This window comes from Haliaeetus leucocephalus, unplaced genomic scaffold (assembly GCF_000737465.1).
Source record: "Haliaeetus leucocephalus isolate CR32 unplaced genomic scaffold, Haliaeetus_leucocephalus-4.0 Scaffold741, whole genome shotgun sequence".
Lineage (NCBI taxonomy): Eukaryota > Metazoa > Chordata > Aves > Accipitriformes > Accipitridae > Haliaeetus > Haliaeetus leucocephalus.
In genome coordinates, this window is record NW_010973177.1 from 4989863 (window position 1) to 5006737 (window position 16875).

General features: G+C 48.7%; 1 protein-coding gene across 1 annotated transcript in view; it reads left to right on the forward strand.

Moving 5' to 3' along the window:
* EXOC6B (exocyst complex component 6B) overlaps nt 1–16151 on the forward strand; it is a 249023-nt gene extending 232872 nt beyond the window's left edge. The window contains exons 22-24 of the mRNA XM_010580807.1: nt 10943–11055; nt 13184–13195; nt 16025–16151. Of these exons, the coding sequence (XP_010579109.1) occupies nt 10943–11055; nt 13184–13195; nt 16025–16151 (252 nt within the window). The remainder of the gene's footprint in view (nt 1–10942; nt 11056–13183; nt 13196–16024) is intronic.
* The last annotated feature ends 724 nt before the right edge of the window (nt 16152–16875 follow it).

Consider the following 16875-nt stretch of genomic DNA (forward strand, 5'->3'; position numbering starts at 1 on the left):
CCCCTGCCCGAGGACGACGGGAGGAAGCGTGCCGATAATGCTCATTAAATTTATAGCCGCGTTGCGCTGTAATGTTTAATCAAGGTTACGTGACTGTGTGCTGCCGCGCAGGGTACAAGTTCAATGCAAGGTGAATCTTGTCTGAGATAATCTGAAAGTTCATTCGGAGGTGAAGGCAGCGGCAGCTTCTCATAGACCGGCTGGGGTTAGCGAGAGGTCACCTCTTTTTTTTTATCCCCTTTTTTAATGTGTAAACAAAAGAAAAATGCAACTTTGCAGAGGGCTTGGCATCAGCTGAGCAACAGGAAAAATAACTGTGGCATGCTGGCCCCGCGGTGCGATTTGGTACCTGGCAAGTGCCGGGCTGCGGGGCTCGGGGAAGGTGATGCCAGTGCCTTTAGGGACAGCGGGAGCGGTTTAATTCAAATATCATGGCTTTCTTGTACTGTGGACAGGACAGACCCTAATTGTTGAGCTCAGAAAGACTTTGCTGGCTCTCCTTGTCCCAGCTCCCCCCCGCCACGGGGAAAACACCACATAGTGCCCCTCACCGGGGTATCTGGGCATCATGTCCTGGCTGCCGGTGGCACCAAGCAGGGCTGTAGTTATCTGAAAATGTGGCTCAGTTGTCTTCTGGGCAGACCCTGATCACGCTGCAGGTACCTCAATTTGCTGCTGACTGTCAGCAGATGGGGAGCATTAACACCTCCCAGCCCAAAATCTTTCTGGCTGCGAATACCTGCTCTGTCAATTAATTAGGAACATTTTCCCCTAGAAAGGTGGCATTTAAAGTGATTTTTTTCCCCTCTGATACTATAGGGTCAATGACAGAGGTGGTTTTGTCTATAGGCTTATTTGGAGGAGTGCTGCTGTTCTCCCCTCTCAACCCACTTTCCTGTGTTTTGGGGGTTTTGTGGTTTTTTTGTGCTCTTGTTAACTCTTCTTCTTCCTTACAAGAGCGTCCTGACCTGCCGCTGAGATACTGGGATTTTCCATGTTATTTCTTAATGTTTTCTTCGGAGCCACTGATTTTGAAGTGTGGGTCAGGTAGGGCGAGTCAGATGAATGCACGAGGCTATATGCACCCGGACTATAGCAGCAGAGCTGGTTATTTCTGTATACAAGGGGTACCTGCACACACCGTGCCATCATCTGCCGACCGCAGAGCAGGGCATCTTTTACCATTAGCAAATCCAGCTTCTCCTCCCCATAATAGCTTCAAAAATGCTTCTAAGAATAACTATCTACAAGCTAAGCGCTTTTCAAGCATTGCATCCCAAATTTGTTCCCCATAACCTCGGACGCTGACCCCAAGTATTTAGCCAGGCTCCATCCTTGCCAGGCAGAGTGGTGGGCGCACCTCGTGGCTGTGCCCTCCAAAGCTCTGAGCCGGAGAGGCTACCGGGGGGATGCTTCTAAAGGAGACATCTTTGCTTTGGGAATGAATCCCCCTTTGTGATGGTTAAATGGAAACGCAAAGTGTTATTCAATAGCAGTCCCTGGAGAACGGTCTTCCAAGGCTCTTTTATTTCTTTTGGCTGCTGCCCAGTATTGTCTCTTTGTCTTATGCAGATTGTAGGGTCTGGAGGGTAGAAATACGGTCGTCTTCTCTGGGCGGAAAGCACCATGCAAACTTGTGAACCTGCGTGGAGAATTTGATGAGCCTAAATAATTATTTTTATGAGTGCAAATTGGCTACTAAATCCAGCAGGGCAGAGTTTCCTTTTGTTCTTTTGGCCATTCATAAAATCCCCCGTCGGGGCGGTTATCGCTAGAACTGACTGATTTTATTCTCAAACATTGGAATCCCAGTGGTTTTGTACCAAATAATTTTCATGCCTTGTTTTGTTGGTTTTTTTTTTTTTCAAGCAGCATTGCACAGTGCTTTGCAATGGTCAGAGAAACTTGGGTTTTCCCTAGAATTCAGTTTACCCTTCCCTGTGGGCAAGCCTCCAGTGAATGACTAAAGCCATGACCCTACACCATCAAAGTCAGCAGGAGCGTGAACGAAGCTGGTAGGGACTTTCCAGCCATCTTCAAGACTGTCAGTGTAACACAACGTGCTAATCCTCAGCGTCCCACACCCTTCGCTCTTGGGCTGCTTCGCGTCACTTCTCTTGAAGCCCGACAACCTTTCGTGGCTCCTTCATGTGGTTTTGTGTCGCAGGCTGGGAGTAGAAGGTGGATTCCTCAAAGCCATATTTAACACAAAAGGGAGTTTTTTTGCTGTAAGTGCAGAAGTGACCTACAACCAGAAACACAACATTTTTAGGGTGAAATTGTGTTTGTTAAGATTTTAATGAGACCCTTGGAATAAGTATCTTCTGATCCTCCTAATAAGTGATGAACATTTGCAGATGGAAAACCAGAAGACCTTTCTGTGCACACAGTGCAGGCAAAAAGCTTTCTGGAGAGCCTGCCCTGGAAATCCGATGTAACAAATATAAACCCCTATAAACAGGCAATAATACAAATCTGACAATAATCCAGACTGTATAGATTAGGGCTTTGTTGGTCTCAAATCTTTCTCCGTTACATACTGTTCCATCTGCCGTAAATCTTTCCAGATTCTTCTCATGTTTTTTCCAAGAACTGTTTCACTTTTGCAGATAACAATAAATGGGGGGGGGGGGGGGGAAGGAAAGATAAAATTGCTGCCTTAACTTGCAAAATCAGTCCAGTTAAAATGTAAGGTGAGGAGCTTGGGATCGGTTCTCCTCCCTCCAGCATGAGTCTTCAGGAGGAAGGACAGCCCCGGGTGGGACATCTGCTCAGGAGACCTGGAGGGGTCACTTGGGCGTAGGGTTGTTGTGCCTCACAGAGAGGTCTAAGCAGGCTGGACAGCACTCTTCAGTCTGCAGTAACTCCTAGAAGTCCATGTCTCTCTTGCAGGCAGGTCTGGTAAGCACCTAAAATAAGGTTAACCTTCCCTACGCTCCGTGTGTGTCGATCGCTTGGCTTGTGCGTCACGTTGGCTCGTGCAACATCAGGTTACCATGGGTGCTGTCCACCCCTTTGCACAAAGTGCACTCAATATGTGGAGAAAATCTTAAGTTTCCAGTGAAATTGGTGACAAATCTGCTCCTGCTTTCATTTAGGCCACGATTTTGCCCTCCATTTCTTTCACAAGTAGGCAAACGAACATCATGTTCCAATTCCTGGTGCCTTTTCTTCTTGGTAATGCTATTGCCCAAACCCACGTCTCCCCATGGGTTAGAGTATTTCTTTCTCTTTCAGTATTGCTTTCCCATGAGACATAATTGAAACCTCACCAAAATAAATTATTTTGAATGTACTTGTCTGTGGCTGCTGATGTTGGAAACTCTTTGGGCTTTTGTGCTCCGTAACAATTACTGCTGGCTGGCAGTAGGGGCTGCTCGATCGGTGGTGGGGATGGGTTTGTGAGCAAGCTTAGGCATGGGCAAACTGGGAGTTGGTACTGGTTTGCATTCAGTAGTTTCTTGTGCTTTTATGGAGGTACCCAGCAGGATCAGGTCTTACCGGGGTGTTCTCTGGTCCTGCTGGAAGCGTCTTGTCCCTTGGTACAGGTGGGTTTAGGTGGGATGATGGTAGGACCTGAGTGCTCTCTTCCTCTGAGCCTGTTGTTGTCACCTTTATCAAAGGAGCTGTGGTGTTAAATCAGTGAAATGAGCTTTTTAGAGAAAAGATCTCAGTAGATTTGTGAGCTAGCAGTGTGATCTCTTGCAAACAGAAGCACAGCTGGTTTGTAGAAGGTGTTGGGTCAAAGGCTGTTCATTCTGCATGCTGCCCACAACAAAGGCTGGGGAAAGAGGTTATAAGGATAAGGAGGGATAATAGAGCTTTTTAGAGCTGGGTTCAGCTTGGTTATGAAAATATTCCCTCCTTCTGCCCCCAGAAAGCAAGAGCAGTTGCTCAGGAACATGACCCTCAGCAGGTTTCAGGGCAGGAGTGCTGCCTCCAGCTGGGAAACCCCCAAACCCGACTTAATTAACACTTCTCTGCGCCCTGGCATCCAGAGGACGTAAAGCTCATCACAAAAGCCTGGCTGTAACCCTGTGGCATAGCTGTCCCTTCTGTGTTGATCCGAACCTCCCCCCAAAACCCACCGTAAGGAAGATCTCCTGCACTCACTGTTGGCACCACTTAAATCCAGGCCAGGCTCCTCCAGACGCCTGGCTGTCTCCTGCTTAAAGATGCAGCAAGTTAACTCTCATTCCCTTAGCTTGGTTGGATGTGAGAAATCCAGGATAATTGTGTTTCAATTTGTTGAAACAGGTTGCAAGATTTGCCAGCTAATGGTCTTGAGTCGTCTTTCCTTTTCATCCTTCAGTGTGTGTGCGCGTGTGCTGATGGTGTTTGTTTAGGGTTCTTTTAATAGCAGTTGGTGCTTTGCAGGAGGCATGTCAGGCAGTAACACCTCGCAGCCCGGCTCCGGCCAGCTCCAACATGTGGTCCCTGAGCACCACAGAAAGTCAACAACTCCTAGTAGAGAGAGTCTGTCTCCCACTGTACTTGGAGGAAAAAGGACTAAAAGGGTAATTAATAGCTGCAGGGACATAAGAATTCCCTAATTTGGGCTTTTATCAAAGGGAAGGTTTAGGTCTTTATGGGGTGTTTCCCACCAGCCCTCACACTGTCTCATCGCTGGTGGACCTACTGATACTCTGATGGTGGTGTTAAGGGAAAGTCCTTTTCAAGCCGTCTTGATGGTCTGTCTTGTCACTGGAAGTAAATACTGTGGTGGATAAGAGGGGAAGGGATGTTTGGTTTTGGGGTAGAATCACAGAACCATAGAACAGCCTAAGTTAGAAGAGACCTTGAAAGATTATCTGGTCCAACCTTTCATGGGAAAGGAAGCCTTGATGAGATGATCTAGCACCCTGTCCAACTACATCTTGAAAACCTCCAGCAATGGGGACTCTACCACATCCCTGGGAAGGTTGTTACAGTGAATGGTTGTTGTCACTGTAAAAAATTTCTTTCTACACTAAGATGAAACCTCTCCTGGTGCAACCTCTCCCCATTGCCCCTTGTCTTCTCCATGTGGCTCCTTGTGAAGAGAGAGCCTCTGTCCTCCTTGTAGCCACCCTTTAAGTACTGGAATACTGTGCTGAGGTTCCCCCGGAGCCTTTACTTCTCCAGGAAGAAGAGACCTAGACCTTGAAATAAAGTGAGAGTTAGTCTTCAGGATGGGGTTGTTTCTCCTTTCACCTTCCAGTTACTGCATAGCCATGAGGCTTTTGTGCCATATAGCCTTTGGTGATGGGCCTTTTATAAATACTGATAGTTCATGTGGGATTTCAGCCCCCAAAAGTCAGGATATTAAAAAGCAAAAGGGCTGGGGCATGGGGGAAGACACAGACGCGAGCGCAGAGGCGATGACAGCTCTTTTGGCCTTAACAGGACCGAAATGCATGTCTGTTAGCAACCAAATCCCTTCAGCAGGGACTGGAAGAAACAAAAAGTTTGTTTGCTGGGGAGCAGAAAGATGTGATTTCCATTTCTGGCTGGACTGCAGGCTGCCCTCGTGTCTTGGAGCAGCTCCGGTTGTGAACAGTTGCTCTTCGCTTTTAATTTGGATGAGTTTTGCTTCCTGCTGCAGTGGATGTAATATCACGTCTGGTGTGGTGGTGATTCTGTCCTGGGAAGCTCTTCCCTCTGCTAACAGGGGATGATCACACTCCTCTTCCAGTAGACTTGCCCATGAGCCCAGAGCATTTGGGGTGTCTCAAGTTTCCTGCAGGTCAAAGCGTTTGGGTGCAAATCCCTGTTTGTGGATGTTCAGAATGGCACTGCATCAGTTCAGAAGAGGGAAGAGAGAAGAAAAGAACCAGATGTTGCATGAAGTTGGGGAATTCAGGAGTTTTCATCTGTCCTGCAGTAAGACTGGGCCTTCATCTCTTAGGCTTGAGGAGCGGAGGAGAGGTCCTCGGGGCCAAGAGGATCCCGTATCTAGAGTTATCCCTGCAACATCATCCTGACTTCTCTGAGATAGGACAAGGGCTTTTTGTGTGTATTTATTTTCATCTTGGAAAACATGAGTCTCCCTTTCCTACCATCTTCTTTATTTCTAGCCACCATGCATCATCTCCCAGGTCTGTGCAGAGCCCTCTGTGACACTGGCACAAGCGTGCAAATGCTGGTGCTTTCTCTGATCTTGTTCCAGGAGTGCTGGAATCAGTTTGGATTCACACTGTGTTATTTCTGGCTTCGCTGAAAGAATTTTATCCAGATTCAGCACCATCATCTCGTGTCAGAGAGAACATACTGCCCCGCTTTGCTTTGGTTCTGGAGGGAGAAGTTTGCAAAGTCATCGTGACGTCCCCATTGCCTTTGCCACCAGCGTGCAATTAAGTTGCAACCGTTCTTTCCCTGTACTTGATGTGAGGGCTGTAAAAACATGTCTTTGCTTTGAAAAAAATAACATTTCTGAAGAATTTGAGATGGTGGTATTACAAGGAGAGTGAAAAGGAAGCATTTCTCGAGGTAGAACTGAAGGAAATGGGGAGAAGGTGCTTCTTGGCCCCTGCCAAGGGGAGCCTGGGGCAGGCTGGGAACTGGTTCCCAGTTTAATTCTTTCCTCCCAGGGTTGCCCTCTCCTGAATCACCATTTGAGTAAGAGCTCATATGTGCATATAAAAGCAATTTTTTTTTTTTTCTTTCAGTACCTTTCTTTTGGAGGCATACTCAAAGCATTCTCCGTTTCTTCATTTTTATAAATATATACGTGAACCTCTCCCCGCCCTTGCAGCAAAGATGCTTCTCGTGCCCCAGGAAGCTGCAGGTTCGCAGCCCTGCTCTGCGCACGCAGCACGTCTGCAGCCTTCTGAGCCAGTTTTTCTGCTTTCATATCATCGTGGTAAAAGCTCCTCTTTTTTTCCCCCCCTCTTTTTTTTCCTTTCCCCCCAGTGTATGTGCTGTCAAGTTTGATTTATAGCTTTGAAAAGGAGACTCTAGTTTGAAGAATTAATGGTATTTGCATATTTTATTTGGAATCTCCCCCGGCAGGCCCGCCGCAGCCCAGCGCCGCTGCGCAGGCGGGTTTTTCCTTTCCTTTTTTTTTTCTTTTTTTTTTTTGGTCGTTCAGATTTAGCAGCAGAGGTGAAAAGTTTAAACAGTAAAACCAATAAAACCACATTTATGTGACAGATAAATCGTTTCGAGACAGCTTGCCCTGAGCCGTCAGGCTTCCTCCTGCAAGACCTCTCTCCTACAGAGCACGACCCACGGCAGAGCCCTGCAAGCGCCGGCGATGCCCTGTGCCGTGCGGCAACCGGGGGGGGCAAAGGTGCCGGCCCCAGCTATCCTCGGACCTTCCTTGCGGGCAAGATGGATGTGGGCAAACAGTTGTAAAATACACAGGCTATCTGTCACTGTCGTGAGCCGGCTGGGGGAAGTCTGGCTCTCCCAGCGCTCGGGGAAGGTCCAGCCTGGGATGCGAGCACGTTTAGGATGGGGCTTACTTAGAATCACAAAATCATTTAGGTTGGACAAGACCCTTAAGATCACCGAGTCCAACCATTAACTTAGCACTGCCAAGTCCGCCACTAAGCCACGTCCCTAAGCACCACATCTACACGTCTTTTAAATACCTCCAGGGATGGTGACTCCTGGGCAGCCCGTTCCAATGCTTGGCAACCACTTTGGTGAAGAAATTTTTCCTGATATCCAATCTAAACCTCCCCTGGAGAAACTTGAGGCCATTTCCTCTTGTCCTATTGCTTGTTACCTGGGAGAAGAGACTGACCCCCACCTCACTACAGCCTCCTTTCAGGTAGTTGTAGAGAGCGATAAGGTCTCCCCTCAGCCTCCTTTTCTCCAGGTTAAACAACCCCTCAGTTGAGTTCCCTCAGCCGCTCCTCATAAGACTTGTGCTCTAGACCCTTCACCACCTTCGTTGCTCTTCTCTGGACACGCTCCAGCACCTCAATGTCTGTCTTGTAGTGAGGAGCCCAAAACTGAACACAGGACTCGAGGTGCGGCCTCACCAGCACCAAGTACAGGGGGATGATCCCTGCCCCAGTCCTGCTGGCCACACTATTTCTGATACAAGCCAGGATGCTGTTGGCCTTCTTGGCCACCTGGGCACACGGCTGGCTCACGTTCAGCCAGCTGTCAGCCAGCACCCCCAGGTCATTGGGGTTTCTCTCAAATGTGCCTGTTGCACTCTTGTAGCGATGCATGCAGCTGAAGCTACCTGAATGGCATAATGGATGAGAGTAAAATCATAGAACCACAGAACGGTTTGGGTTGGAAGGGACCTTAAAGATCATCTAGTTCCAACCCCCCTGCCATGGGCAGGGACATCTTCCACTAGACCAGGTTGCTCCAAGCCCCATCCAATGTGACCTTGGGATGCCAGGGATGGGGCAGCCACAACTTCTCGGGGCAACCTGATCCTGTGCCTCACCACCCTCATATTAAAACATTCCTTCCTTATGTCCAATCTAAATCAATCCACTTCCAGTTTAAAACTATTGCTTCTTCTCCTGTCACTACAGGGCCTGGTAAAAAGTCTCTCTCCATCTTTCTCATATGTCCCCTTTCTATATTGAAAGGCCTCAATAAGGTCTCCCCAGAGCCTTCTCTTCTCCAGGCTGAACAACCCCAACTCTCTCAGCCTTTCCTCATAGCAAAGGTGTTCCAGCCCTCTGGCCATTTTCATGACCTCCTCTGGACCCGCTCTAAGAGGTCCATGTTAAAACAGGTCCATAAAATAACTCACCCCAACCATCCCTTCAGGCCGATGCCAGCGCAAGGGAAGGTGTGGTGGTGGACCTTCAATGCCGGCAAAGCCCAGCAGCCTGGCAGCCTCGTGTGGGAGAGCTGCGTTGCTTCAACCTGGTTGAGTTGAACTGAGTTGGAGCAGAGCTGAAGCAAAGCTGAGGGACAGGGATGGCTGTGGGACCGAGGGCTGTGTGCCATCCCAGCCGCTCGTCGTCTGGCCCTGGTGGGAATGGCAAGCGTTGGCTTGAGCTCCTGAGCTGGAGAGCAAGGGTCGAGCTGCTCTAGATGGTCTTTCATCCAACTTTTGCTTAAAAATGCTGGATTGGCTGTGCTCTTTCAGAGACATGCGTGGGAGGTTTCTCCAAGCCCTTTCCTTACCAATCCTCTGAGCTCCTGCACGGTTCCCTGAGCCTCTGCTGTCCCCCCCAGCCTCCTTTTATAACACCTCCCGATGCTTTTCATTTCATCTTCTAACCCACTTCTAATCTTCACCTTTTTATTTTGGTTCTTATTTTGTCGCTTTCTTCTGGGGCTTTATTTCCACTCCCCATAAATGGCTACCTGGCCACTCGGCGGTCCGGTCATGCACTTTCTACGGCAATAACTCATGCTGCCGTGCTCGTGGTTTGCCAGAGACACGTTCAGCCGCCCCCCAGGGCCACCAGCAAGAGGACTTTGGTGCGTTGGCGGGGGATCTGATTTAGCCTGTACAACCATGCAGCTTCCCCCAGCAGCCGGCAAACCCGATAGAAGAGTTTTGGCCCCGCTGTGCCGTATGAAAAGAGCCTGTGAAATCATATTTAAGGTTGTCTCTTGAAGGTGCCTATTGGAAAAAACTCCTGCCAATGATGTTCAACTCGGGTTTGTAGTTAACACAATGGACCCGCTGTACAAAGCCGCGCGGGACCAAGGGCTGGAAAAGCCCTCTTAGGTCCCGGCTAATCCGTCCCCCCCGCCAGCCCGGGGGATTGTTCCTGACAGCTTGTTTTCTTTGCCCTGACCTACATAGTCAAAAAGAATCTTGTTGCACATTTTTGTTTTGTACCTTGAGGTCTCGGAGGAGCTAAATCCCCTTCTTGGCGGGGTGGGATGTGTTGTTAAACAGTGCTGGAGCCTCCAGGAAAACCATGGAGATGCAGGGACAATGAGCCCTCTATGGTCCTCTCTTGGCCGCGGGATGGTCCTCCTTCTCCGGCCTTCAGTGGTGGGCGCCGGGACGCGCAGACGCGGGTGATGAAGACGTCCACGGGCTTGGCAGCCTGTCCTGCAATACAATGGTCACAGCAGCTCTCCAAGGCAGATGGTTGGGGGGGGGAAATGCAGCCGCTCCTAATTAATCTGTTTCAGATGATGGAGATGAAGGCTGCATCTCATACGTCCTCAGCTGTGCTCTTTTGGGTAGGTGGAGAGGCAAGTCCTCGCAGGGGTGAGGAGGTCCTCGTGTGGGAAAGACATGGGAGCTCCTATTTGGGTTTTAAGGAAAATAAGGATGCAAAAGGTAGGGTGGAAGAGGGCATTTAGGAAACCTGGGCTGTAGTTTACTTATCCCTCATCTGAATCGGCTGGGAGGGATGGGGTGCCAAGGGGATCCTTTGTGGAGGTGAAGGGCTTTGGGTGCGAATTTTGGGGGTCTGGAGCAAAGACTGTCACCGGCGGCTGAATTAATCCCTTTTTTCCTTCCCCCGCGTCTGGGGTCAGCCATGGTTTCTGTAACAAACAGCTGGAAACCACCTGGGCCACCCAGTCTCCCCCAGTGTTCACCTGAGATAAACACCTGAGCTCCTGGATGGGTCCTACACCTCCCCAGGGAGCTCCCATCATTAGAGATCCTTACAAAGCGCTTGGAAGATGTTGAGATATTGCAAGCGTGATGAGAAAACCTTGTGGCGGGGAGCTTTGCCTCCTCAGCATGTCTCAGTCCTCGTAGCCCCTGTACTGCTAGTTCACCCCAAAAATAGACATAAGGTAACAGGAGTGTACTGTGGCTAAATTAATAGAGCCATACATAAATTAATAGTAAATGTTAATAAAATAATAATTAAATATTAATAAGTTAATAATTAAATATTAGCAGAATGATATTAAATACAGTAATAAAGACTGCAAACCATTTTTTGTGGTTAACACCACCTGCCCAGGATCTTTGCCAGCTTTCAGATAAACCACCTGCTCTCTCGCCAGCTTTTAAAAATCTTATTTCTGTTTGTGTTTTTCTTTCCCGTGGCTGCTGCAGCTCCTAGATCTGTTCATCCAGTGGGACTGGTCGACGTATTTGGCCGACTACGGGCAACCCACGTGCAAGTATCTTCGTGTGAACCCGACAACAGCCCTCATCCTGCTGGAAAAGTGAGTGTGGGTCCGGACACCCGGGATAGTTTTCACCCCCATCTCGCTTTGGGCAAGTGTGTGTTTTAGCAGCTCATTCCATCACGTGCAGTGCTGGGACAGAGCAGCCTGGGGAGCAGGAGGCTCCTTGTGATCCAGGGAGCAAAGATTTCACCCCTGGGTGGACAGTGGGAGCTCAAATAGAAAAATCCTATTTTATCCCACTAACCTGAATTCCAGGTTTTGTATCAAAACTCATTGACTTGGCTGAGGGTCTGTCTTTTTGCTTCACTCTTTAAGTAGAGTTTTCCTTGTCTTACAACAGACTTCCACTGTATCTCAAGCCCTCCAAATCATTTCAAATTTGCTAGCCTGCAAGCACGTGTATCTCCCTTGTGTTGGATCCATGGAGAGGATCGAGCGCTAAAAGCCCAGCTATGGGACAGGGACAGTGTCGTTAGGTGGCTGTGTGCTCCAGAGCTTGCCCTTAGCGAGGACACGCTCTTTGATAAGGCTGAACGTGAGCCTCTTCGAAGCCTGTAGTTCATAGGCTTTGCACAGCTTCAGCCCGAGCCCTGGAGCTGTGCGGAGGAGCAGTGCTGGGACGCGCCAGGCGAGCACTGTGTGGCTTCTGCGGGGCTTTGGGATGACAGCAAGGAGGCTTGTGCCAGTCCTACAAGTCAACAGCAAGGAGGGAAAGCCCGTGAGTTTGCTGCAAACCCAAAGAGTGGGATTTGCTTCGCTTGTAACCCCTCTAGCACGTGGGAGAGAAGTGCCACCACTCGCCCATCGTGCCTGTGGTAGGAGGTGGCCCAGGTGACCCCTCCTCTGGTAGACCTCCAGGCTCTCATTGGGAGGATCAGCCCTACTCCTGCCCCTTTGCTACCATCAGACCTCGCAGCTGGTCTTCCAGCTGATCTGACAGTGAAGTCACCTGCCAAAAATAATAATTTTCCAAGCAGCTCAGGCCATGGGCACTCCACTGCTAAGTCTTGCATGGAGGAGCGGGCAGGATAAGCGAGCTGCAGTTAGATTTGGTTAGGTTTACCATGAAATCGGACCCTGAGGAGGAGTTTGAGTTGGTTTTGGGGGTTCTTCTCTTTCTCCGTTGCTTGTAGAGGAGGAATTGACTAGTTTAGAGTTAGGGCTAAACCTTTAGAAGACCAGCCTTGGTGTGCTTCTGAGCTTTGGAGTTGCATCTGTATTATCTGTGGTCCACATGACCGTACCGCCTCCTCTCCCACAGAGGAGAATAGCTAATTTCACAGCAGCTCATGACATCCAAATGTTATCAATATGGTACACAGGGACTAAATATAGGTATTTGCTGTGTGTAAAGCACTTTTATACGTTATAGCACTGGATTTATATACATATTTATACGTGCTGTGTAGTATGTTGTGTTATTTGCAACATATTCGCAACCTGACATCGATGATGCAAAAGCGTGAGATATGTTCAGAGCTATTAACAAAATGGTAAAATAAAGAGCTATCAAAAATCTGAGAGCTTGGACATGAAGCAGCTGGAAGAGCCAGGGAACTGGAAGCAGGCAGTGAGCTGGGATCCGTGGCAGTTTCTGGGAAGGCAGTGGGACAGCAGGAGGGCAGCTCCATGCTCCTGGCCATCTGCCCCAGGTAGTAATCGAGCGTGCAGCATCCGTGCTCGGTGGTGGTATTAAAAAGCCACAAACCCCAGCTTGGCTTGCCAGCCTTCTCCCTAAAAGGGCTCCCATTTGAAAGGCAATCTTCACGTATCTGATTTGCTTTCCGGAGGCAGCCCCTGTGGAGTCACCGGGTTGGCACTTGCATCTCCCGCATCCTCGTGGCGTGGCATCGCCGGCGTGGCATCGCCGGCATGGCATCGCCTGCATGCTCCGGCGGGCTCTGCCCTGTCCCCGCTTGGGCTTCAGGCCCTTTGGGGAGTCTCCGTGCATCATCCACCAGCTCCAGCTCCCTCGAGACTCTGCACTGACCTGGCCGTAGCTTCAGGCACATCCACTCCCCTCTGCGCTCCGAGCCCACCTCCCCAGCCCTCTCCGCAGGCAGCTGAGCTTTGCCGACAAGGCGACTTGAAATTCTGATCCACTGGTTCGTTTTGTAACCTGTTTTCATCGTTATCTCTTTTCCTAATCACACATCTCTCATAGGATATCACGAGTGTAAGTATGCTGCTTGCTTGGGCTTTTACCCTCACCTTGCAGTGACTTTATTGTTTGATTTAAATGGAGCACTAAATGATCTAAATGCAAGCTGTCTTTGAAACGGTTCCCTTCGGTAACTTTATCGTCTCAAATGCACTAATTAGAGCTAAAAGAGGAGCTTTTACTCTGTTGCTTTTTTTTCTTATAGATTAATTTAAACAAAGCTTGGCTCTATTGAAAGTGGTGTTTGTTGACAGGGGTGGGGACAGCGCTGAGCTCTCTCTTTCCCTTCCTCTTACTTTTAATTCTTGCGCTAGTGCACAGGGACCACGTTACAAAACTGGGCTCGCTTGTCCCAGGGCTCTGCAGGCACACGCTTAAAGAAATAAAAGTGTCAATCCTCCAAAGAGCTGCTTAGCTGCTCGAAAGCATTGCCTCCCTCTTTCAAACCCGATATTCTTGGTGTCTGGGTGCACTGCTTGAGCAGGGGCCGGGTGCTTCCTATAGCCAAATGCTGATAAAGAAACAGGCTGGCGTTTCTGAACGCCTTTGACACCAACCACATTGCGTCGGCTCGGTGTTCGTCTGCAGGGCTGCGACGGCAGGACCGGAGCCGGCGTGGCCTCCTCGAGCGGATCTGCAAGCTCAGCCTCTCCCAAGGATGCAGCCGCTCCCGATGCTGCCTGGTCCCTGGCACAGCACAACCCACCTTCTGCAGGATTTTGTGTCCTGTGGGCAAATTAATTAATTAATAATACTTAATAGCTTAGTGCCTCTACCTTCACATGATGTCTGAAGATTCCAGCAGCTCCCATCCCCACCAGACACTCATCCCCAGTTAAACAGATCCACCTCTGTGGGTTTGTTGTGGGATCAGTGCTCTGACTGCTTTTTCAGCCTGATCCAGCAGCTTTATCCATGCAATTCCCTTCAAATTGTTAAAACACTTGCAAAAGTTTTCTTACGTACAACATGTGTTACTTCAAAAAGATTTCATGGAACCTGAACAGGTCCCACGGGATCGGAGATGGCTCCGAGGATGCCCAGGATGAGAGGGCTCTTAGGGCAGAGGATGCTCTGCTCTAAATTCCCCCCACGTTACCTGGGGTTACTGCAGCAGGCAGTGATGTAGAGTGATGGGTACAGCTCTGGGTGGAAGTTTCTGAAGGTATAGGTTTACTTTCAATGCCTCTGATGTCGCTTGCGTCGCCTGTGAAATAGAAACAGAGCTCTCAGCCCTCCTGGTAAAGTGCTTTGAGACCCGCTGGAGCTGTACAGCGCTGCCGGAGGTGTCCCGCGGGAGGAGGGTTATTTCCAAAATTCCTGACACTGTGACACCTCTAATCTGTGCGACTTGAAAACCCCGCTTCCCATCGGTAGGATCGCTCCCTGGTTCTTGCGGTGGAGCAGCTGGCAACCTGCTTGGATTAAAAAAAATAGAGAAAGAAAAAAAATAATACTTATTTTGCTGAATAATAGTGCTCCAAGCTATCTTGTTACTGTTGGGAAAGCAGCTCGATTGTAATCCTGTGTCTTTGGGCACTTATAACTTTAGCAAAACAGCCTTTGGGATAAAGTTGTTATCCTTGTTTCCAGTTCCAAGCTGGATGTTTTTGGGAACATTTCAGATTCCCTTTGGCTCTTTTTAGGAAGATTTAAGCATGAAAAAACTTAGATTTTTATTTTTTTTTAAATCAGTTAAATAGGTTTCAAGAGGTTTGATTTGGGCTCAGTTAACTCAAAAACCCCCTGGTTTGATAAAGTGCCAACTTCCCAGGGACTCTCAGCGCTGTGTCCCAGTCACTTTAATGCTTCATTTAGGTCCCCAAAGCCAAAAACGCAGGCTTATGTGACTTGTCCAAAGCCATCAGCCTCTGCCAGATCTGATTTAGCGAGAAAATCATTTACAAATTGTGGTATTATAAAAGAGCGGTGCCGGCTGAGAACCAGCGGGTTGGATGTTGAGGCTGATTGATACCTTCAGGAGCTGTTGAAGGGTTGGCCCTTGTAGGGTGGTTTCCCTTCCCAGCACATGCCCTGCCTGCGTAAAGCTCACGCTTGGAGCATGCAACAAGACCTGGCCCCCCCCAAATAAGCATCTGTGAATGCAAGCGTGCATGAATCCCCGGCTTTGCATGGCGGAGACAGATGGAGCTGCACCAGCTTCACCTTCAGGTCCCATCCCACCTCCCGCTCTTCTTGTCTCTGGCTTTTTGGAGACCTCTTGGAGATGAGTACGCCACTTCATGCATTAAATGTAGTTTTAAAAAAGTACAGATCTCAAGAAGATTTTTATATTGGGGAAAACCAGTGCTGGATTCCTTCCTTTAATATAAATTATATAATATTGTATAATATTTTTAGTTCACAATGCTGAACGTTTCCGGCTGCCATCTCTTGGCCGCATGCAATGCACCATTTCAAGTAAGAAGCCTTAATGCTGTGGATTTGATGCTATTTTTTTAATTTCCTCCTAATATTGCAGCGTTGTCATTTACCACTTCAGAAGGGGACCTGGGGATGTAGCAAAAGCTGTTTGGAGGGGGAGAATGAGAGGCTTTAGGGTTTCATGCATTGTGGCATTAGAGGTGGACCCTACGGTGACATTGATTGGGATTTGCGGGGTTTAAAGCAAAAATGCAAACTGTGTAAAGCCTGTATGTGGCTTGGTATGCCTGTCTTTACACAAATACATGACAAAAACTGGGGCAGAGCCTTTAGATGCAGTCACCTCCTCTCTCTATCAGGAGCCTGAATATGGGCACTTTACATGCGATTCCTTTGTGGGGCTTGGGTGCAATGTTGAGCAGCGATACCTGTGCCATAACCTGTTTCTGCTCTGCGCAGGATGAGAGACACGAGCAGAAAAAACAACGTTTTTGCCCAGTTTCGGAAAAACGAGAGGGACAAGCAGAAGCTGATAGACACCGTGGCCAAGCAGCTCCGCAGCCTGATCAACAGCCATCACTCGTGAGGGGCTTGGGGACCTCCTGCCCGCGCCGGTCCCTGCACCGCAGCCTTCCACATGCCTGGACTTGGGATTCTTGTTCAAAGAGAATATATGTATTTTTTTATTCACCTGTATAGTATTCATGAAACCTACCCCGATGACAAAACGTTCCTTGTTAAACAATCCCGGGGAAGATAGGCAGCACTGCTTGTGAAGGTGGTGTCAGGAGTCTCCTATTATAAACTCCTATTTTCAGGAGTTTATAAAGTGACGGTAAATCCTGAAGCCTGAGAGAGAAGTTCACACCCAGACTATTTTCTTTTTTTTTTTAATAAGCCAAATTGAAAGAATCGGTCTGACTTCCTTTTGTTAACTTATTCAGTTGCAGAACAAATGAAAACAAAAAATATAGGGAGGAGTCGTGGTTTCAGGTTCTTCTCATGGGCTCCGGTAAAAGAAGCACACGTGTAGAAAGAGGGTCACCCGTTAGCTTGTCTTGCCAGCTTGCGTATTGGATTTAGGTAGGAAAAGAGGCAAACTGATTTCCCAACTTTTCTTCTCTTTTTCCTGGAAGGGCTGATTTCCACCTTAGGCTGCAGATGGCCAGAGCTGCAACCCTTTTGCACGTGTCTGTAATCGGCAGAGCCACCCCCTGAGCTCCACCTCTAGGACCTGCCGGTGTCTTTTGGACCTGCGCTGAATGTAGAAGGGCTTCGAGAGCTACCTTGTTAATTAGATCCGGAAAAGG